The sequence below is a fragment of the Pyrus communis genome, chromosome 8 (assembly GCF_963583255.1).
Source record: "Pyrus communis chromosome 8, drPyrComm1.1, whole genome shotgun sequence".
Lineage (NCBI taxonomy): Eukaryota > Viridiplantae > Streptophyta > Magnoliopsida > Rosales > Rosaceae > Pyrus > Pyrus communis.
In genome coordinates, this window is record NC_084810.1 from 12301556 (window position 1) to 12325818 (window position 24263).

The window sequence follows — 24263 nt, forward strand, 5'->3', positions numbered from 1 at the left end:
TTTTGTGTGATTAAAAGCAGGCGAATTTTGAAAAAATTGAGATTATGTTGTTACAAAAATTGAAGAGTCGAAAATTTTGTGTTATTACATAAATTGGAAAGCTGAAAATTTTATGTTAGTATGAACATTTCAATTAAAGAAGAGCATGTTTCATCATAAAATTTGAAAAGTGCTGTGTGAAACTCACACATTGAAAATCGTTTGCGCAGCTTCTGGTGAGCCACCATTACTTCTTGCGGTTTCTGTTCACTGCGCGACAAGGGCGGCCATTAAAGAATCAAGAAAACAGCTTCTTCAGTGGGGCGGCCTAGATGGATCGGCATCAATATTCCAGTTAGATGTTCCTGCTACCATGCCTGTTGTGAAGGAGCTGTGTGGACTGGAAGCTGTGGAGAGGTACTTGGAATGGATTGTAGGCAGAGAATAAACGTACGTTATGGCTGGAAGGCATGATCATGCTAGTTAATTTGTCCATCACAGCCAAAGATCCTAAAATGTGAGTCAATCGCCATCACTTGATCTCAATAAGGATACGAATATAGGTTTTTCAACAGATTTTAGGTCTGTTTATAGTGCAAAACCAATAAAAAAACGAGAATTGGCAATAGATGAACCATTCCATCTCACGTTACTTGTGTTTAGGTTCGTTGTCCGGTTTTTGAACATTACTGTTGAATAAGCTTTTATCTGTAAGACAACTAAACACGAACCATCTTATTATACCTTTTGTGTTTGTAACTTGTATTGAGACAAATTGTGTTAGACCAAGGTTCATTCGACCGGAGAATGGTTCGTAATCTCGGAGATTGGGTTGTTTTCTGTCTATATTTATATTTGAGGAAAATTCTATGCAGTGAGAGTGTTTAGAATTGGGGTCATTATTGTTCAAACACTCATCCCCAAGAGTGCTGAATTAAACCCCTATACCGTGAAACGGTGTACTAGGTTGGTGAAGGAACCCAGTAAGCTGCAGAGAATAACAATAATAGTAAAACATAAGAGCATTTGGGCTCCTTAAATGAGCTCCTAGCTATAATTTAGGGAGGATCTCAAAATAATCAACTCTATTCATGCTTTGTATCCACCTCTTTGGGATGCCTAAGCGCTAGGCGGTTGACCACTGCCACAATTAATCCCTATCTATTTATAAAAATAAGAAAGGGCGCCTACATCTTCCTAGATGCCTGTCCAGTTACCTAAGCTGCCTAGCTCGCCTTGGCGAGCATAGATATCTTTCATCTTACATTTTATCTTTTCAATAAATTGTAGGAGACTTGTTAGATACTTGTATGAACACTCATTATATCCTTGCTCCCCATATTTACAACATGATCTAGTACTTTATAATTCATATATTGTTGGAAATAAAATAGAGAGTAAGAGAGAATACAAAGAGACAAGTGAGCAAGTTGAGGAGAAATCAAGGTGTGTCTCCTTTCTCATTAGAGTGCCTATTTATTGGCGTAAGATTTACATAGAAAGGTGTTCAACTATTAAGATATTACATATTTGACCCAGAACTGAACAACATAATAAATATTGTTAATAACACTCCCCTTGGGTGTTCACCAATCAATGGTAGTTGCCTCGACAAACCTTACTTGGAAAACCCAGTGGGAAAACACCTAAGCGAACTAGAAATCAGGCACCACGATTATGAAATATTGGTGCCTCGCTAAAATCTTGATAGGACAACCCAATGGGATAAAAATTTGGTTGAAGGGAAAAAGAGCACAACACGCTTATATGTCTATTATAGCATATTGTCGAAGACTCCGCCTAATGAATAACTCTGGCGAATACACGCCATATACACAAATCGCTTTATAGACTCTCCAAAAGTTCTACCGTAACTCTTAACTCTTTCAAGAATATGTTGCAATAATAATTTTAGTTCAAACGAACAAAAGTACTCATTGAGGTAATATAAACCAAATTTATCTAGAATAGGTATTGAGTACATATTTTGAGCTTTATGCTCTTAAATTGAAATCTTTGGATACAAATTTTATGGCATTTTCATACTTTAAGAAATGGCTTTGAGAGATAAATTCTCAAGTGGTTAGTATGCAGTCTCCACATGCCATAAGTCTCACATCTAAAGTAACATTGTACTTATAGAAATATGGCTACATATATGATGACAAAAAAATGCTCATATCTATTATGAAGCATCATGCCATGCTAGTGAGTTTATTTCACTAATTACAAACACCCAAGAATAACTTGGTGTATATATTACAGGTTTCTTATTCCACGTTTTTCAAAAGCTCAAAAAATTGGTGACACACCCCGACCCTAATATCGAGTAGACACCAAAATCGTGGTGTGATGGTCATCACCCAAATGGGTGATGAAGCCATGATATGCATGAAATCTACCGAAATTCGGCAGAACTTTCCCTAAAATAGGGATAAACTCAAATTGAGACACTTACAGTAACAACATTAATTTCAACATATCCCTGGAGTGCCACACTTTATTAGGTATCCGACCCTCTATCACATGCATGAGAATGGGTTCAAAGCATATTTACCCAAACAAAAATCCTATGAATATATTGAGTAAATAACATACACGGTGGAATATGTCAGGGTTGCTAGAAAGTACCTTGACATCAAATGTGATCACTGCTACACCTACTGAATCTTGAGAGGGTGAAAAACATTCAAATGTGAGTGGACGAAAAAAAACAAAGTTTTATAAAACATTTTATTTTTTAAACATACAAACCCCATGTTTTGAAAACACATATAATTTATGAAAAGCTAAGCATGCCATACAACTAAAAACTGATATATATATATACTTGTATATAATGAGAGCTGGTGAGTACATACATACAGAGCTGATAATTACTGATGGCATGGCATACAATGTCATTCACTAGTTGTAAAGGAAGCTGGATAATATAATCATGTCATTGCCGTGTAATCTTGAGGCAATGACAAGTTGAGAATATAATTGTGAAATCATGTCATTAGTAGGTAATCTCGAGGTAATGACAAGCTAAGAATATAATCATATAATCATGTCATTACCGAGTAGTATCAAAGTAATGACGAGTTGGGAGTATAAATATAGTACCCCAATGCACGTGTAAGATGATATATAAAATTCCACTAACCGTAGCTAGTGAAACTTAGAAATATACTCATGTCATTCCCGAGTAATCTTGATGCTGTGGACGTAGTACAATACTCTAAGTCCATATGATGTATGTGTGCCACAAGATAAGTATTGATAAATAAATAACCATCACGAAGTCGTCATCGTGAATAAATCATTGATATTACAATCTGCAACCCGTAATACTGGCAACTCACAGTTGTTTGGATAAACAAGTAATGGAATCCCGATGGTGCAAAATTATCATTTTGCCCCTATTTGGAAAAAGAGCATAAATCGTCCAATTTACACCTCATTCGTGCTCACGTGTTCGTAAGGACACGTACTACCTAGAAAGACGTGAAAATGGACAGAGAGTGATAAAGACTCAAATGTCCACTTAGGATTTCCACTTAGCCAACCAAGGGCATTTTTTGAAAATTTTCAATGCTAGGGAATAAAATATGATTAAATTTGGGACGGGATGTGATAGGTTATGATGAATTTGGATGCCCTAGGTCTTGTTTCTTATGTTTTCAATCTATTATTTTCATGTGTTAAATTTGATGCTTAATAATTTTCAGTTTAATTCAAATTTTCATTCCACAAAGCTTTTCAATTAGATTTGTTAAAATTTCTGTGGGAAGATATTCGTAATTAATTATTATATTATTATTTCATCGTATAGTTGTGAGCACTAATTTCGAGATTAATGAGGTTAATTTGTGTTATTTTTGGAAAAGAAGATACTTTAGATATTTAAACAGTTAGATCTTAATTTTTTTTTATTTTTAAACAAATATCTAGTAATTAAAGGTTGTTTTTTAATTAGCACCCCATATTAATATTTAATAATAATGAACTCATAAAATTTAGGTTTTAACCCAAAAACAGTTTTTCTCCTCCAACCCTTCTGAGTTAATTTAGCTCGATATTATTAAAGAATGAATTTAGAATAATTTTTTTCTTAATGTAACTTTTTACAAAAAAAATAAATAAAATTACGTAGACTATTCTAATCTATTCTAATCTAATTTTATGAACATTTTAACCTAAAAATATTTAGATTCTACTAAATATTGAAAAATGTGACAGCCCGTTCCTAATTTGAAGATTTTATTAAATTCTAAATGAGTGAATTGACAAAAACGCCCTTAGTGGCGAGATTATCAACTTTCGTTGACCATCATTACATGATGAGTTTTTATTTTACCATATTCTCGAAGTACTTGATGGTACAAACGTATAGGTGCAAGGGAAATCAAATTTAAAATTACGATGGAGATTTTACGGACTTACGAACATGAAACGCGATTTGGTAATTTTACATTTCGTAGGAGATATTTTATGTTTCTCTGTTACGGCCTTGTTTGTGAGCCAATGGGGCCCACACCCCACTCTCCTCCCTTACACCTGTGTCTCCCTCGCTTTTTCCCCTATTTTTTTTTTCTTTTGAAACACTCTCATCTCTCTCTTATTCTCCCCTATTATATTCACTCTCTCTCTATTCTTCAACTCTCTCATCTCTGTAAACAGAGAGACTCGACAATGGTCACCACTGCCTACCTCCTCTGGCAAGCTCCCCAGGAAATGCTAAACCACACCAGACCACCATGTCATATCCCCCTCTGTCTCTCTTGTGTTCTACACCTCTCTCCCTCAACCTCTCTGTCGTCGCTTTCACCCCTACAAACACTGGACATCCGTGAGGCTGAGATCATCATCATCGCCACTCTGGCGAACTCTAGACCACCACTGACTACCAGATTCTCTCCCACTTTCCTTACCTCATTCTCTCGTCCTTCCCTCTAAAAGTGCGAGAAAACACATCATCGCCACAACCATTTTCCTGGCAAAACTCCACTGTGCAACCATGGTAATTATCGAAATCCTTTAGATTTTTCCTTTCAAACATGATCTGGTACTGTTTGTAACCTCTATACTTGATTTGGAGGATAGTTGTTGCAGAAATGGCTAAAGGGGAGACTTCCCCAGATTTTTGGAAACCTAGAACCGTGACTACCTGGCCACTTTTAGGCCATTTTTCCGGCCAACACATACCATAAATAGGCCCCACTTTGGTATATTTTTGTTCCCTACATTTATAGCTTCAAATTTTCTTTTGAATTAAGCCTGGAATGAGCTCTCGAATTTAGTTTAAAAAACCTATAAAAGTCTGAAAATCGCGATGACCGGCGCATATGCAGTGCGTGGCTGCCTGTGTAGCCACCTTGTGGCGGCGCGTGCGGTGATGCATGGAGGAACTCGAGATTCCTCCTTAGGTTTCTCGACGTGCCGAATCCAAATCCGCCGACCGTTTTCTAAAATTCAACCATTTTAAAGTAGTTTCTTTATTAACCGTACTTTGTACAAAAACGTGTATATACGTTATATATTTATGTGAATGGTTTCGCTTCTAGGTGAAACGCATCGCAAGGATCTTTGATGTCTGGGGCCATTCTTTCACGTGTACATTCACATCGCACCGTAAGCTCACTTTAGATCCATTGTAGGTGCCAGTCTTGTCCTAGATTGCTATAGGCAATTACGACTCGTATGTGATGCGCATAGCGTCAGTCTTCACGTGATTGTAGTACTATAGCGTAAATCATTATTACACCCAATCCTGTTCATGTTAGAATATCTCTGCATGAACTCGTGTGTCAGCATATGTCGATGAGAACTCGATATGATATGTTTATTTCTGCGAGATATTGTAATTACTAGAAGTTATATGCTTATTTACGAATTGTTATGAAGTATTGCATTTTTTAGTTATTGCTGACTATGATAAGTACTTTCATGCTATACGTAGTATATTATATTTGGAAACTATACTTGTTTTACGACGATGGGCTATTATGTTTTCAAAAAGGTTTCTACAAAACTTTATTTTTAAGCCACTCACCCTTGTTTTTTGGCCCCTCCAGGATTTAGTTCCAATGTTCGTGTCAACAAGGATCTCTAGGAAACACTGATATTGGAGCTACTTCTGATGGTATAGTTTTTATTCTAATTTTAGTATACTATACTTATGCTCTGACATCATGTGTGAAATAGATCCATTCCCACTCATATGCGCACTCTTACATTTAGACACTTTTAGGTTTAAATTTATTTACATTTTTTCACATCACTACACTTTATGGCTTCATCACCTTCTTGTGTCGGCCAACAAAGCTAATTTGGAGTCCAAGTGGACATTTCAGATTGGGATGACAAAATCACTAAGCCGACACCGTAAAAATTGTGGAACACTATGAAGGAATATGAAACATATGAAATAAATTTTTTTAATTACGTTAACTGTTAGATTTAAATTTGGATTGTTAGATCCTTTTTTTTATCGTTGGATTTGACTATATTAGATCTTAGCAGTTGGATTCAATGAATTTATAAATATAAAATTAAAAAGAATACATGTATATGATGGCCAACCCCACTAACCCTGGAGGAATCTTAACCTAAATTTGTTCCATAAATGAGTTTTGGGTTAAAACTCATATTTGCCCTAAGAGTTAGAGCAAGTTGGTAAGTTTAGGACCTAAAATTTGAGTTTTACTACAAGGGTTGGAGTAGGTCTAATATGCAATGACAATTTCCACCTTATAAGGTTTAAAAAAAGGGAGTTTTGACGAAAAACCCATGGTACTGTTCACTTTAATAAAAAACCACATTTTTACACTAAAAAGTCAAACATGATACTATTTACTTTACCCTTTATTTTGTCCTTACCGTTAAAACTCAAAGTTTTCAAGTCATTTTCATTAGTTTTCCTTTAAAAAAAAAATACTAAATACATCCCAAATCACTTTTAACATGTATTTCACAAAATTATTTATCTTCTTTAACTCCCTAAACCATTCTCACTCTCCATTATAGAACAAAAGTCTAACTAATGAAACTACAAACACATTGATTGAAAAAAATCATTTTTGATGAATAGAACTTCGAAGCTTCGCCTTATTCAAAATGTACCGTTAGAGGTGGATAAAGGTTAAACTTCATTGGTGTCAAATTACAGCCCTCACCTTTTTTCTCAAAGAAGATAATGGTGATGCTTTTTCACATAATCATGTTCTAAAATCTAATGATCAGATAATGGTGAGGTGTATGAGTATGATATGCGATGCATAAAATATCATTTAGTGTGCATCTGAAGGGCAATACTTTATACTGTCGAATTAATATAATAAGCCTAATTAAAACACCAAAAACAAAATATTCTGAAAGACGATTGAGTATTTAATTTTTTTTTTTTTTGTCGGACGGTCAGCTTTTTAGTTTTTACCAATGGTATACTATTCTCTTTGGATTTTCTTTGTGAAAATCCGAACGATCAATTAATTGAATTCGTTTATCGTACATCATGTAATTAAAAATTAGAATTTTAAATTTTAAATTAAATATAAATAATACTTAATGAAAATTGATCACACGATATATAATGAACGAACACGATTAAATGATTCCCGAATCTCAAAAAAAATTCGGAGAACATTCTCGTCGTTTACCAATCACAAAAAAGAAGGAAATTCAAAATTGTGATCTCCACGCCTAAATTCAAAGGACCATGTGAATGCGATACTTGCATTAAAATACAGGTGCCGAAAGTAAATGAAGTTCTTCAGAAAATAAAATATGCCGTTATTAATTTTCAAATCGTCGTTTTGTTTCTTTCTTTTTCATTGTTATTGGAATGGTTGTTGGGTTAGTTTAATTTCGATATATGAATTTGTAGCTGAGTAGCATTGCCTCTGAAACAGCAGCTGGGTTCCTCTCGCTTTGCTCACAGAAATGGCCAACGAAAGAGACGCAGCGGCAGGAAGCGGTGGCAGCCTAGTTTTTGCATTTAACGGAGAGAGGTTTGAGCTCCCGACCGTTGATCCATCAACCACTCTGCTCGCCTTCTTGCGTTCTCAGACGAGATTCAAAAGTGTCAAGCTCAGCTGCGGTGAAGGTCTCTCTCTCTAACTTTGACTGTGCTCTGCGTGTATGATCATGAATTTCTGTGGCTTTTTGATGTATATTATAAACATGATGATTGATGAGTATCATTTGTGGATTTTTGGCCGACTTAGTCGTACGTAGTATGAAAGAAAAATTGCGTGGTGCTATGAAAGAAAAATTGCGTGTTGCTAAAATTGCGTGTTGCTATGAAAGAAAAATTGCGTGTTGCATGCTATTGTTGAAAATGAGTAGGAGCATAAATCTTGCATAGGCTTATAAGATCTACTTCAACTTTTAGAGTAGAACTTAAATTTTAGGTTCTAAATTTACTTCAACTTCCTCTAATCATTGAGACAAATATGAGTTAAATCTCAAAACTCATTTCTGGGTCAAATTTAGCCCAGGATTCTCCTTGGGTTAGTAGGGCTAGTCCACCGTATATGTATATTATTTTTGGTTTTATATTTATAAATTCATTGAATCCAACAGTTAAGATATAATTTAATGAAATCCAACCGTAAAAACAATATCTAACGGTCCAAATTTAAATCCAATAGCTAAAGTAATTAAAAAAAAATTCTTTTATGTGTTTCATATTCTTTCATAGTGTTTCACGAGTTTCATGGTGTCGGTTAGTGATTTTTCAATATTTGTCGGAATCTAAATATTTTTAGGTTAAAATGTTCATAAAATAAAATTAGAATAGTCTACATAATTTTTTTTCTTTTAAAAAGTTGCTTTAAGAAAAAAAAATTAGCGTAAATTCATTCTTTAATGATCTAGGAAAATTTAACCCAGAATGGTTGCAGAGAAAAAACTGTTTATGGGCAAAAAATTTTAGGTCTTAGCTTAAGGGTTGGAGATGGTCTAAGAGGTTGGACTACTCTCCATATTGCCAATTGGTTTTATGGTAGAACCTCAACTTTCTTTATGGTACTAGAGCTGGTTGTCCCACGTGTGAAGCCAAACGACCGCATGTGCTCCAGGTCACCCTGTTATGTTGTCCACGTGTTAGGCTAGAAAAATTCACCACACGTGAGGAGGCGTGTTGAGAATGAGCTCCACGTCACCTCCTTATGTTGTCCACGTGTTCGGCTCGAAAATTTTTTGCCACACGTGAGGGGCGTATATTGAGAATGAGTCCCACATTGATGGGAGAATGGACCTTGTATGAGCTTATTAGAGGTTGGACTACTCCCTATATTGCCAATTGGTTTGAGGGTAGAATCTCAACTTTTTTCAATTATGATCAAACTTTGTGTTTCTCATATAAAGAATTCTGAATTTTTGGTTTAACATCCTGAACAATTGTTGCAAAATAAAGTAATTCAGAAAACGAAACTAGTACTCACCTCACTTCCGAGGTGACCAACTGATGCTTAAAGAGGTTTCTTTTTGTGACGAAATGTCTGTAATTTAAGGTGTTTTTTCTGCAGTGATCATATTAAATGAGATTGTAGTTTGGGTTTCAAAATTTTCAAGGAAAACTACGTCTTACTATAAATCTTTGGACACGTTTTATGATATGCACTTATAAAAATCGGGTGCAGGTGGTTGTGCTACTGTCCAAGTACAACCCTGTTGTCGACGAAGTGAAAGATTTTACTGCAAGTTCATGTCTCACTCTGCTTTGGAGTATAAATGGATGTTCAATTACAACATCCGAAGGCCTTGGAAATATCAAAGACGGGTTCCACCCAATTCACCAAAGGATTGCTGGTTTCTATGCTTCTCAATGCGGCTTTTGTACTCCTGGCATGTGTGTTTCACTCTTTGGAGCTCTTGTCAATGCTGAAAAGGCGAATAGACCTGATCCCCCACCTGGGTTCTCCAAGCTTTCTGTTTCCGAAGCTGAAAAGTCTATTGCAGGTAACCTCTGTCGATGTACTGGGTATCGACCAATTGCTGATGCCTGCAAGAGTTTCGCATCTGATGTTGACATGGAGGATTTGGGGTTCAACTCCTTTTGGAAAAAGGGAGATAGTAAGGAAGTAAAAGTAAAGAGTTCGCCTCTATATAACCGTAATGGTGACATCTGTACATTTCTGGACTTCTTAAAAAAAGAAATTTGTTCTTCCATGTCTTTGGATCCTACGAGATATGGTTGGTACAATCCTCTTAGAGTTGAGGAGCTTCAAAACTTATTGAAAGATAATGATTTTGATAATGCAAACAAGATGAAATTAGTTGTTGGAAACACAGGGACGGGCTATTACAAGGAGCTAAAGCGCTATGACAGATACATTGATCTCAGATGTGTTCCTGGATTATCAATGGTTAAGAATGACCCTGTGGGGGTTGAGTTCGGAGGAACTCTAACAATCTCTAAAGTTATTGAGTCTTTGAAGAAGAAAGACAACGGTGGATCTCCATCAAGAGGTGGTGATGTGTCAAAAAAAATTGCCAATCATATGGAGAAAATTGCTTCAGGGTTCATCAGAAATACAGGTAGTATAAGAGGGAATTTGGTGATGGCACAGAGAAAATGTTTTCCTTCAGATATTGCTACAATACTTCTTGTTGTGGATTCAGAAGTAGATATAATGAATGGTGCTAGATCTGAAACGGTTATGTTAGAGGATTTTCTGAAAAGGCCTCCATTGGATCTGAAAAGTGTACTTTTAAGTGTTAAAATCCCAAATTGGGAAGCAGTTAGAAAAGTTTCTCCAGAAACCAACACCATGTTGCTGTTTGAAACCTATCGAGCTGCACCAAGACCCCTAGGAAGGCAATAGCTTATTTAAATGCTGCCTTCCTAGCAGAGGTTTCGTTTGGTAAGATTTCCAATGGAATTATGGTGGATCATTGTCGTCTGGCTTTTGGTGCTTATGGAACTAAACATGCAATTAGAGCAAGAAAGGTCGAGGAATTTTTAACTGGAAAAGTGCTGAGTCCTGGTGTTCTATATGACGCTATTAAATTAGTTAGGGATGTTGTGGTTCCTGAAGAAGGAACTACGAGCCCTGCTTACAGGTCAAGCTTGGCTGCCGGTTTTCTTTTCGAGTTCTTTAGCCCCTTAATTGACAGTGAAAGTTGCAAAGGATTCTTGGGAAATACTTTGTTGGCCGATGCTTCCAAGTTAAAAAGGAACAAAAGTGCTAGCGATAAGATGAGAACTGTTCTGTCATCTGGTAAACAGGTGATTGAATTAAGTACAGAGTATGATCCGGTTGGTAAACCAATTACAAAATCTGGAGGTCTCATACAAGCTTCAGGTTAGTTATCCTTCACATACATGATTATATGGATGTCTAATTACTAAGCATCCTTTTATTTTTTTATGGGTGGTGGGAGGGAGGGCTAGCACACTACAGCGCGAACAAAATATAAAAAAAACAACAAGCAAACTCTAAAAACTGCTAACGAACCAAGAGATAGCAGCTTTCCAATAGCTCCCACGAAATCTTCAAAAATCCTTCTATTCCTCTTCATCCAAACCACCCAAAACAAAGTGAGGATCATAGTGCCCCACATAACCCTAGCTTTCTTTCCCTTCCAAACCATAGTGTGAGCCCCACATAAACTTAGCTTTCTCTCCCTCCCAAACCAGCTTCAGCCAAGAGACCCAAGTTAAACAAAATGAGGATCATTGTCTCTTTTTTTTGGTATTGGACTTAGTTTGCAGGCCTGTTCTCTGCTCCAAAATGTTCCCTTTTATCTAGTTGAGAAAATTGTAGTATGATTTATTCGTTAACAATTATGTTTAGGATTAGAATGACTGGTTCTTGTTTTTTTCCCGCTGGTCGGTCATGTTAAATACCTAAAAGTAGTGGGAGTTTGAATTATATACTTATGATATTCTTATAGAAAGGTCTCATTTTCCATCTTTTGAGATCATTCTTTTATATAAGAAACAAAATCTTAATGAAACCAAAATTGACAGAATACAAAGTGATGACCAGTTGTGGGCAATTTGTTCACCTGCTATATAGCATTGTGTCCTCCTCCCACTGTCTCTCACTCTTTTGCTCTCTTGCTTTCCCTGGAGAGAGAGAGAGAGAGAGAGAGAGAGAGAGAGAGAGAGAGAGAGAGAGAGAGAGAGAGAGAGAGAGAGAGAGAGAGAGAGAGATATAATTTCTTAACAGATCATGTTTCAAATGATTCTCTTTGTATCTTTATGGCACCAAGCTTTCGTTGACCTTTTGTCTTTTTTTGTTTGAATTTGTTTTGTTTCCTCGTTTGTAATAGTTATTGACTGTTTTCACAAAACAGTGGGTGTGCTACAACTTCAGTGTTAATTGTTTCTTCTATAATTCTTTTGTTTCAACTGACTATGTATCTTTTCCATTTTTTTATATGTCTTCTTGAGCGCTTCTAGCTCGTGACACAAAAGTACTTATCTCATTCATGACCATCAATTTGTAGGTGAGGCAGTCTATGTAGACGACATTCCATCTCAGAAAAATTGCTTACATGGAGCGTTCATTTATAGTACAAAGCCTTTGGCTAGAGTGAAGGGAATAAAATTTGAACCTAAATCACATCCAGGAGTTACTGTACTGATATCTTTCAAAGATATTCCCATGTCTGGGGAGAACATAGGGTCTAAGACTTTTCTTGGTACAGAACCTCTGTTTGCTAATGATCTTACAGAATGGGCTGGTCAGCGTCTTGCTTTCGTGGTAATTCAACGATCTTGTGATTATATCTAACGATCTTAGTTGGGATGAATGCCAATCGTTATCCGTAATTGTAGACTATACACATAATTTTTCTCCTTTCTTTGGATGTGTGTCAGTTTACTCATCAAAAGAAAGTTTTGTAGGTAGCAGATACGCAGAAACATGCAGATATGGCTACAAACTTTGCGGTGGTTGATTATAACATGGAAGATGTAGATCCACCTATCTTATCAGTCGAAGAGGCAGTTAAGAGAGCAAGTTTTTTTGAGGTCTATTGAATTTTTGAATGTCTATTTTTGTATATGTGAAAACAAAGTACAAGGAGCTCATATAAATGAGCAGAAGAAAAAGCAACAGAAAGGAAAAGAAAGGAAAAGAAACAGAAGCCGAAAAACAAGGGAAAAGGAAATCAGCAAAACAAGGAAAAGCAAAAAGCAACAAAACAAGAAAAAGAAAGCAGCAGCAAACATGGAATCATAAAACATGGAAAAGCAAATCCTTGATTTATGGCACTTCTTCCAATACTCCCCCTCAAGCTGGATCAAAGGGATCAATTGATCCGAGCTTGGATAGCAGATGATGAAAAGTAGTAAATGCCAATCCTTTGGCGAAGATATCTGCTAGCTGGTCATGACTGCGAATGAAGTGTGTAGCAATTACCTTGGACTGCACTTGATTCCAAACATAATGACAATCAACTTCAATGTGTTTAGTTCGCTCATGAAAGACAGGATTTGATGCGATGTGCATTGCTGCTTGATTGTCACAGTGAAGGGACATAGGTTGCGGGTGAGGAAACCCTAGATCCGAGAGTAGAGTTTTGAGCCAAGTGAGTTCACATGCCGTTGATGCCATAGCACGATATTCTGCCTCTGCACTTGAGCGTGCAACCACACTTTGTTTCTTGCTCTTCCAGGTGACAAGATTACCCCCTACGAATGTGCAAAAACCAGTGATAGACTTGCGATCGAGAGAGTTCCCTGCCCAATCTGCATCTGTATATCCCGAGATCTGAGTATGACCATTATTGCGCATGAGGATCCCTCTACCAATGGAACCCTTCAGATAGCGAAGCACACGGTGAACAATCTTCATGTGATCTGTGTTTGGAGCATGCATGAACTGACTAACAATGCTGACAGCATATGATATATCAGGACGTGTGATAGTCAGATAAATGAGTTTGCCAACCATTCTTTGATAGTAACTTAAATTGGGAACTGGATCACCGTGAGTTTTTAGCTTCAAGTTGCTATCCAAGGGGGTACGAGCAGGCTTGCAATCTGTCATTTTTGCTTCGTGAAGAAGATCCATGACATACTTGCGTTGGTTGAGGAAGAAACCCTTGTGAGAGTGTGCCATCTCGATGCCCAGAAAGTATTTGAGAGTGCCAAGATCCTTGATAGCAAACTTGTTGTTGAGATACTGTTTAAGAGCATTAATCTCTGACATATTATCACCTGTCACAATTAGATCATCAACATAAATGAGCACAACTAGTTTACCCACTAAGCTGGAACGAACAAATAGGGAAGAATCCGCAATACTTCGACAAAAACCAACCCTTTCCAGAACATGACTGAGCTTGGCATACCATGCACGTGGACTTTGCTTGAGACCATAAATGGATTTATGGAGTTTGCACACCATTTCTGGATTGTTTGATTGAGGATGACCTGGGGGTAGCTTCATGTAAACCTCTTCTTCAAGTTCACCATGCAGGAAAGCATTTTTAACATCCATTTGAAAGAGAGGCCATGCATTGTTAATTGCAACCGACAACAATACTCTAACAGTGTTCATTTTTGCCACTGGAGCAAATGTCTCTTTATAATCGACGCCATAGGTTTGTGTAAAACCTCGAGCAACCAAGCGAGCCTTATTCCTTTCGATTGTGCCATCTGAATGAAACTTAGTTTTGTACACCCAACGACTCCCCACTGCCTTCTTTCCTTTTGGAAGTTTCACTATAGTCCATGTGTTATTTTCATGGAGGGCTTGAAGCTCCTCTGCCATAGCATTTCTCCACTCACTGTAAAGATTGGCTTCTTGAAAACTTTGAGGTTCTCGAGCTTCATTAATGGCACTTAGGAATGTAGCAAAAGAAGATGAAACTTTGCTATAATCAATAACATCAGTCACGGGATACCTGGCAGTGTAGGTCACATAATCATGCAACTTGGATGGAAGTTTCCTCTCTCGTGTAGGATTGCGACGAACTGTAGGAGATTGAACTACAGGTATTTGAACAACATCATGGTTGGAAGGATCACTGGAGGGTGCATTGTGAATCTCTGATGACGAAGGGTTTTCATCTTCAAGATGTTCCACCGAGTGAAGGTTAACATCATCCGGCACATGATCACTAGGAATGCATGTTGCATCTTCTCCGTTTGGACATGGAAAAGGAAATAAGTCCATCAAATGCTCCCCCTGTCTAGAGTAATCCAGTGATTGTGAGAAGTAAGGAACATGTTCTTCAAATTTAACATCCCTTGAAACAACCATTTTTCTAGTTGTTGAATTATAGCACTTGTAACCTTTTTGGGTAGATGAATAACCTAGAAAGACACATTTGGCAGCCCTTGGGTCTAGCTTGTCACGATTTTGAGTTTGAATGTGAACAAAGCATGTACACCCAAAGACTCTCAAATGGGAAAAAACTCTATAGTTGGTCCCCAAACATCGGAATGCACAATTTCAAAAGGGTTACTAGCCCTAGACAAAGAGGAAGTAAATGGTAATCTAGTAAACTTAGAAAAATGACAAACATCACAAGGACTTGTAACTTTGCACATATTTGGGAACAAGGTGGATAGAACTTTTTCAGAAGGATGTGCTAGACGTTGGTGCCAAAGTTGTTGTTCTTGAGCTAAGCTTGAAGTGACTTGAAAAACCTTGGGAACTTGAATATGCTTGGAAAGATAGTAGAGACCATTTAAGAAAAATCCTTCACCAATCGTCTTCTTGGTGACTACATCCTGAAAGATCACATTTTTGGGAGAGAAAATGGCAAGACAATTTAATGAGTTTGTGATCTTGCTAACAGATAAAAGTTGAAAAGGGAATGAGGGAACATAAAGAGCCTCAGACTCGACATCACTTGAGATCAAATGTATTTTTCCTTTTCCCACAACCATAGCATTTTTTCCATTGGCAACTGACACTTGGGATGGAATAGAAAATTTTTCAAATTTATGCAAGTTTGTAGACTTGTTAGTCATATGATCAGTGGCTCCAGAATCTATAATCCAATAATCATGCACATTACCAATGTTGAGAGCAGTTGAGAAGGAGTGTAAGATACCTGGGATGTCCCTTTGTACCACGCCTTCATTTCCAGCCAGGAAGCCAGCAAATTGTCCTAGTAGTGCAGTTTGATTGTTGTCACACTGATTTAGTGGTCCTTCACTATCTCCAAGACCTTGTTTCTTGTGAAGAAACATAGCAAACTCGTTGATCAGTGCAGCTGGATTAGTGGTGAACTTCAGTGCTCCATCAGAAGAAGTTGTGGCAACATGATTTGCCTTGTAAGAAGGGTTGTACGAGCCTTTCGAGACACCTTTGTTATCCCTAGGAAACTTTGGTTTTAACTCTGGATGAAGAATCCAGCATCGGTCTCTTGAGTGCCCACCAGCATCACAATGGCTACATTTTAAGCCAGTTTTCTTTCCTTTGTAGCCTCTCTCCTCACCAAGTTTTTGGTTAGAGAAGTAAGCCCTAGCTTCTGGTATATTTGCCTTCATGTCCAAGGTCATAACTTTCCTTCGAACCTCTTCTCTTTGAATTGTGGCACACACACTTGAAAAAGAAGGCAGGTCGGGATTCATGAGGATATGGCTTCGAAGATCTTCGAATTCAGGGCTCAGGCTTGCTAAGAGTTGGAATATTTTGTCTTCCTCGGCTCTTTTAGTTAGCACAGCAGCGTCGATGGTGTGTGGTCGATACACATTCAGCTCGTTCCACATAGTGGTTAGCTTTCCAAGATGTTGCACAAATGGCTTCCCTTCCTGTTGCAAACCAGCAATGTCCTTCTTTAACTGAAACACTCTAGTCGCATTGTTCTGATTTCCATACATTTCCTTGAGATTTTTCCAAAGAGTCATGGAGGATTCAGCATAGCTAAAAATTTCTGCAATCTTACGATCCATGGAATTGAGTAGCCACGACATGACCAACTGGTCTTTGCATAGCCAAGCATCATACTCCGGTGAGGTAGTCTCAGGCATTGGAATAGCACCATTAACATAACCAAGCTTTGATCGTCCTCCCAGAGCAAGAGAAACTGCTCTCTCCCATGGAAGATAGTTAAACTCATTTAGCAAGACAGAACTAAGACGTTGATTTGGGTTGATATCAATATCTGAGTGTGGTGATGGTGGAGTAGCATGAAAGCCGTCTTCTTCCAAATTTACTAAGCTTTCTTCAGCCATGATTGAAGGACAAGAAGCTCACAAATCTCTCAAGAGAACACCACAGAGACAGGCCGGTTAGGGTCACTGCTCTGATACCATATTGAATTTTTGAATGTCTATTTTTGTATATGTGAAAACAAAGTACAAGGAGCTCATATAAATGAGCGGAAGAAAAAGCAACAGAAAGGAAAAGAAAGGAAAAGAAACAGAAGCCGAAAAACAAGGGAAAAGGAAATCAGCAAAACAAGGAAAAGCAAAAAGCAACAAAACAAGAAAAAGAAAGCAGCAGCAAACATGGAATCATAAAACATGGAAAAGCAAATCCTTGATTTATGGCACTTCTTCCAATAAGGTCCCTCCTTTCTTGTATCCGAAACAGGTCGATGACATATCAAATGGAATGGCTGCAGCTGATCACAAGATTATTTCTGCTGAGGTACTTGAAATCAATATGACATTCTTTCTTTGTTTCCCGGTCTCCAACGTTCTGCCCTTTTTGTACTTTTCTATGTTCCAGTAATTTGGATTTTGGATATTCAACTTTGTTCCTTGGTTTTATTTATATACATAGAAAGGACTTGTGAAATGGGAGAAAATACGAGTATAAGAGAATGTTGGCTTGGTTTTCAAGTAGAACCGCCCACTAACTTACAAATCCATGCATATCTTGCTTTCAGCTCAAACTTGGTTCACAATACTATTTCTACATGAAGACACAAACAGCCCTTGCTGTACCAGATGAAGACAACTGCATGGTGGTTTACACTTCAAGTCAAATGCCTGAGTCTACACACTCTACAATTGCAAAATGTCTTGGTATTCCTGAAAATAATGTTCGTGTAATTACAAGAAGGGTCGGAGGGAGCTTCGGTGGAAAGGCCATGCAATCAATGCCTGTGAGTATAATACCTACATAAATCTCTATATTCCTTCTTTATTCCTGTCTATCTAATCGTGGACGAGATTGTCCGTTTAACTGTAGATTAAGCACTTGTTATCACAGTGAACATGAATATAATATTTATGTTAGACAATGAATGGAACCCAAAAACTTAAGCTGCTAGGAAGCGGGCCAACATTGTGTATTAAGCTAACATTCTGCGCACATACAACTCCTATCCTGCATGTGGAGAGTACACAAATGCAGATTAAGAGAAACATACTGGTGTAGTCTCATTATGCACCTAGAAATTTAGACATAAGTTGGGAATGAGTGTAGGAGGTTTTTTAACCAAAGAACTTCCAACCAAGCCCTTATATATACACATACACATAGATGTAGATATATAGTTCATATATAAAATGATATTTGATTCTGACCCATATAAGTTTTTTACCAGCGCACCAATAAAACTTGATCATGGTGTCAAGTGGGAGATCTTAGGATCCTGCAACTGCAACCTCCCTGCGAATGTTGAACTCTGTATGATTTTAAAACGATCAATAACGTTCATGTTAAAAAATGTTTGTTGAATAAAATGTCTTGGCTCTCTAGTGGTGCAGAGAGGTGTACACGTGAGGCGAAGTTTTAGAAAATAAAGCAATAGTTAGCATTTAGTGTCAGTTCTGGGAATAGTGGTAAATCAAATTCGTTCTATGTGCTACTAGAGTTGGAGACCTTCGATGCATATCATTCTGATCATACTACTCTAAACCTCCAACTTTTTTTTAAATTTCAGATCTTGAGCTTTCTAGTGGTGGGGAGAGGGTGTTGTGTTCTTTAGCGGTGGTGAGAGGCCTAATATATAATATATACGTGCATATATATATATATATATATATACACACACATGCGTGCAGACACCAGACACACTCACACACACATAATATATACGTGCATATATATATATATATATATATGTATATATCACTTGCTATGTTTATGGTTTTTTGAGTACTTGATTCCCAATGCTCAATAGAATATAAAGCTGCTGCAATTCTGATGTTTAGGTCGCAACTGCATGTGCTCTTGCAGCACACAAATTACATAGACCTGTACGGATATATCTCAATCGCAAGACTGATATGATAATGGCTGGAGGAAGGCATCCCATGAAGATAACTTACAGTGTGGGATTCAAGTCTGATGGGAAGATTACAGCTTTAGAACTTGAGATATTGATAAATGCAGGGATTTCCATAGACTTTAGTCCATTATTGCCAAAAAATATTGTGACTGCAGTTAAGAAGTATGACTGGGGTGCTCTGGCTTTCGATATCAAGGTGTGCAAAACAAACACTCCAAGTAGGTCTGCTATGCGGGCCCCTGGGGAGGTGCAGGGGTCATTTATCGCTGAAGCTGTAATTGAACATGTAGCATCCATCCTTTCTATAGAAGTAGATTCTGTGAGAAGCGTTAATCTTCACACATCTCACAGCCTTGATTTGTTTTACAAGCAGAGCGCTGGTGAACCCCTGGAGTATACTTTACCATTGATATGGAACAAGTTGTCCATATCTTCAAGCTTTAACCCAAGGACTGAGATTGTAAAAGAATTTAATAGGTGTAATAAATGGCAGAAAAGAGGAATTTCTCGAGTACCGATATTGTATGAAGTGTCATTGAGGCCAACTCCGGGAAAAGTAGGCATTTTAAGTGATGGGTCTGTTGTTGTTGAAGTTGGAGGAATTGAACTGGGTCAGGGGCTCTGGACGAAGGTAAAACAGGTGACAGCTTTTGCTCTTGGTTCGATTCAATGTGATGGTAGTGGAGATTTCTTGGATAAAATACGGGTGGTGCAATCAGATACATTGAGCTTAATTCAAGGGGGAATGACTGCTGGGAGCACTACATCTGAGACAAGCTGTGAGGCAGTTAGACTTTGCTGTAATATTTTGGTTGAGAGGTTAGCTACTCTCAAGGGGAGATTGAAGGAGCAAATGGGCTCTATTAACTGGGAGACTCTTATTCAGCAGGTATTCTATTTGGATTGAGGGGAGGGCTTATTTCACTCGTGTGCTCCTTTGTTGGAATGCAAATAACACTACCATAATAGCATGTTATTTGCAGTCTCCCAGAGGAGTGCGGGGAGCAAAAATAGCAATCACCATGAAATTATTGATGCATCATTTTTTTCTTTTGAAACATTTCATTAACTTATTGATTTGTTTCAAATCCATGCCATGAAATTATTGATGCATCATTTTTTTCTTTTGAAACATTTCATTAACTTATTTAACTTACTGAATCTGGAAGAACCCAAGAAACTCAACCCCAGACAGAATAATTGACATTGAGCCACAATTTTCTTATGAGTACATATAAAACTTAATGAGTTATCAAACTTTCAAGCTTGCCCTACTTCCCAGTTGCTTCTCCTTATAGCTTTTGAAGGCCGAAACACCAAACTCTCTCCAAGAAATATATATCAAACAAAAATAAAAATCAAATAAATAATAAATAAATAATAAAAAATAAAAAAAACTCTCTTTAACTTGCATTTTTCTTTATTCCCAAATTTGATGTAGTTGTTGCAGTTTATATTTCTTCTGTCAAAATGCAGGCATCCTTGCAAGATGTGAACTTATCAGCAAGTTCTTATTATGTCCCTGATTCTGCTTCCAGGGCAAGTTTGTGTTGACCGTCTTACTCCTTCATTTTCATTCATGTGTATTGTTGAATTTTCGGCAAGATGCAGATTTACATAATGCAGAGCAAATCATAGTGCAACGTCACAGTCATAGAGACCAGTTTTTTCTCATTTAAAATTTATAGATTAATAACATTGAAAGTACTTGATCACAGGTGGAGGTAAACGTTCTGACTGGCCAAACCACAATTCTGCGATCGGATATTATCTACGGTTGTGGTCAGAGTCTCAACCCTGCTGTGGATTTAGGACAGGTTAGCATGATTGAACTTGCTACTCAGATTTTTATAATGTTTACATACATTTTTTTATTTTTTGCATTAGCTCTACCTAGATTTTATTTTTTGCATTGCTAATCAGTAGGTTCTGCCTTGGAGAATTTTTCAAATTCCATTGTAAGAAAAGTTAGTAGGTCGGTTTATTTTATAAATTTTTAGGTACTTTCGTTCTTTAGCGTCTTTAGGCTTTCTCTATTCGAAGAATTGTAGCATTTTCATCATCTAGTCATCTTTGGAATAAGAATCCTAGTTTTCAACTTTTCTACAATCTGTTAAGATCCATAATGCCAGTTCACTGGCACGTAGTTAATGTGGTTTAGTTAAGTTTGACATTACATGTCTCTTGCAGATCGAAGGTTCTTTTGTTCAGGGTATTGGGTTTTTCATGCTTGAAGAATACTCGGAAAACTCTGATGGGTTGGTGATTTCAGAAGGTACATGGACATATAAGATTCCTACGGTGGACACCATACCCAAACAGTTCAATGTTGAAGTATTGAACAGTGGGCATCATAAAAAACACGTGCTCTCTTCAAAAGGTCTGCCATGCCGTCCCTTGCATACTTCTACTTATCCCAACTACAACTGATACCAGAAAAGTATTTTGTGTGATTAAAAGTAGGCGAATTTTGAAAAAATTGAGATTATGTTGTTACAAAAATTGAAGAGTCGAAAATTTTGTGTTATTACATAAATTGGAAAGCTGAAAATTTTATGTTAGTATGAACATTTCAATTAAAGAAGAGCATGTTTCATCATAAAATTTGAAAAGTGTTGTGTGAAACTCACACATTGAAAATCGTTTGCGCAGCTTCTGGTGAGCCACCATTACTTCTTGCGGTTTCTGTTCACTGCGCTACAAGGGCTGCCATTAAAGAATCAAGAAAACAGCTTCTTCAGTGGGGCGGCCTAGATGGATCGGCATCAATATTCCAGTTAGACGTTCCTGCTACCATGCCTGTTGTGAAGGAGCTGTGTGGACTGGAAGCTGTGGAGAGGTACTTGGAATGGATTGTAGGTAGAGAATAAACGTACGTTATGGCTGGAAGGCATGATCATGCTAGTTAATTTGTCCATCACAGCCAAAGAACCTAAAATGTGAGTCAATCGCCGTCACTTGATCTCAATAAGGATACGAATATAGGTTTTTCAACAGATTTTAGGTCTGTTTATAGTGCAAAACCAATAAAAAAACGAGAATTGGCAACAGGTGAACCATTCCATCTCACGTTACTTGTGTTTAGGTTCGTTGTCCAGTTTTTGAACATTACTGTTGAATAAGCTTTTATCTGTAAGACAACTAAACACGAACCATCTTATTATACCTTTTGTGTTTGCAACTTGTATTGAGACAAATTGTGTTGGACCAAGGTTCATTCGACCGGAGAATGGTTCGTAATCTTGGAGATTGGGGTGTTTTCTGTCTATATTTATATTTGAGGAAAATTCTATGCAGTGAGAGTGTTTAGAATTGGGGTCATTATTGTTCAAACACTCACCCCCAATAGTGCTGAATTAAACCCCTATACCGTGAAACGGTGTACTAGGTTGGTGAAGGAACCCGGTGAATAACAATAATAGTAAAACATAAGAGCATTTGGGCTCCTTAAATGAGCTCCTAGCTATAATTTAGGGAGGATCTCAAAATAATCAACTCTATTCATGCTCTGTATCGACCTCTTAGGGATGCCTAGGCGCTAGGTGGTTGACCACTGCCACGATTAATCCCTATCTATTTATAAAAATAAGAAAGGGCGCCTAGATCTTCCTAGATGCCCGTCCAGTTACCTAAGCTGCCTAGCTCGCCTTGGCGAGCATAGATATCTTTCATCTTACATTTTATCTTTTCAATAAATTGTAGGAGACTTGTTAGATACTTGTATGAACACTCATTATAACCTTATTCCCCATATTTACAACATGATCTATTACTTTATAATTCATATATTGTTGGAAATAAAATAGAGAGTAAGAGAGAATACAAAGAGACAAGTGAGCAAGTTGAGGAGAAATCAAGGTGTGTCTCCTTTCTCATTAGAGTGCCTATTTATTGGCGTAAGATTTACATAGAAAGGTGTTCAACTATTAAGATATTACATATTTGACCCAGAACTGAACAACATAATAAATATTGTTAATAACACTCCCCTTGGGTGTTCACCAATCAATGGTAGTTGCCTCGACAAACCTTACTTGGAAAACCCAGTGGGAAAACACCTAAGCGAACTAGAAATCAGGCACCACGATTATGAAATATTGGTATGGTGTTGGACACGAATAATATTGCCTCGCTAAAATCTTGATAGGACAACCCAATGGGATAAAAATTTGGTTGAAGGGAAAAAGAGCACAACACGTTTATATGTCTATTATAGCATATTGTCGAAGACTCCACCTAATGAATAACTCCGGCGAATACACGCCATATACACAAATTGCTTTATAGACTCTCCAAAAGTTCTACCGTAACTCTTAACTCTTTCAAGAATTTGTTGCAACAATAATTTTAGTTCAAACGAACAAAAGTACTCATTGAGGTAATATAAACCAAATTTATCTAGAATAGGTATTGAGTACATATTTTGAGCTTTATGCTCTTAAATTGAAATCTTTGGATACAAATTTTACGGCATTTTCATACTTTAAGAAATGGCTTTGAGAGATAAATTCTCAAGTGGTTAGTATGCAGTCTACACATGCCATAATTAAGTCTCACATCTAAAGTAACATTGTACTTATAGAAATATGGCTACATATATGATGACAAAAAAATGCTCATATCTATTATGAAGCATCATGCCATACTAGTGAGTTTATTTCACTAATTACAAACACCCAAGAATAACTTGGTGTATATATTACAGGTTTCTTATTCCACGTTTTTCAATAGCTCAAAAAATTGGTGACACACCTCGACCCTGATATCGAGCAGACACCAAAATCGTGGTGTGATGGTCATCACCCAAATGGGTAATGAAGCCATGATATGCATGAAATCTACCGAAATTTGGCAGAACTTTCCCTAAAATAGGGATAAACTCAAATTGAGACACTTACAATAACGACATTAATTTCAACATATCCCTGGAGTGCCACACTTTATTAGGTGTCCAACCCTCTATCACATGCATGAGAATGGGTTCAAAGCATATTTACCCAAACAAAAATCCTATGAATATATTGAGTAAATAACATACACGGTGGAATATGTCAGGGTTGCTAGAAAGTACCTTGACACCGAATGTGATCACTGCTACACCTACTGAATCTTGAGAGGGTGAAAAACATTCAAATGTGAGT

The 24263-nt window shown here is 37.2% G+C and overlaps 1 protein-coding gene and 1 pseudogene across 1 annotated transcript in view; both read left to right on the top strand.

Annotated features, from left to right (window-relative positions):
- The window catches only part of LOC137742011 (indole-3-acetaldehyde oxidase-like), a 67115-nt gene extending 66220 nt beyond the window's left edge, over positions 1-895 (top strand). Inside the window, exon 11 of the mRNA XM_068481742.1 lies at positions 210-895. Coding sequence (XP_068337843.1) covers positions 210-427 — 218 coding nt within the window. The 3' untranslated portion in view covers positions 428-895. The remainder of the gene's footprint in view (positions 1-209) is intronic.
- A 6775-nt stretch (positions 896-7670) lies between these two features.
- Positions 7671-22324, top strand: LOC137742967 (indole-3-acetaldehyde oxidase-like; annotated as a pseudogene).
- The last annotated feature ends 1939 nt before the right edge of the window (positions 22325-24263 follow it).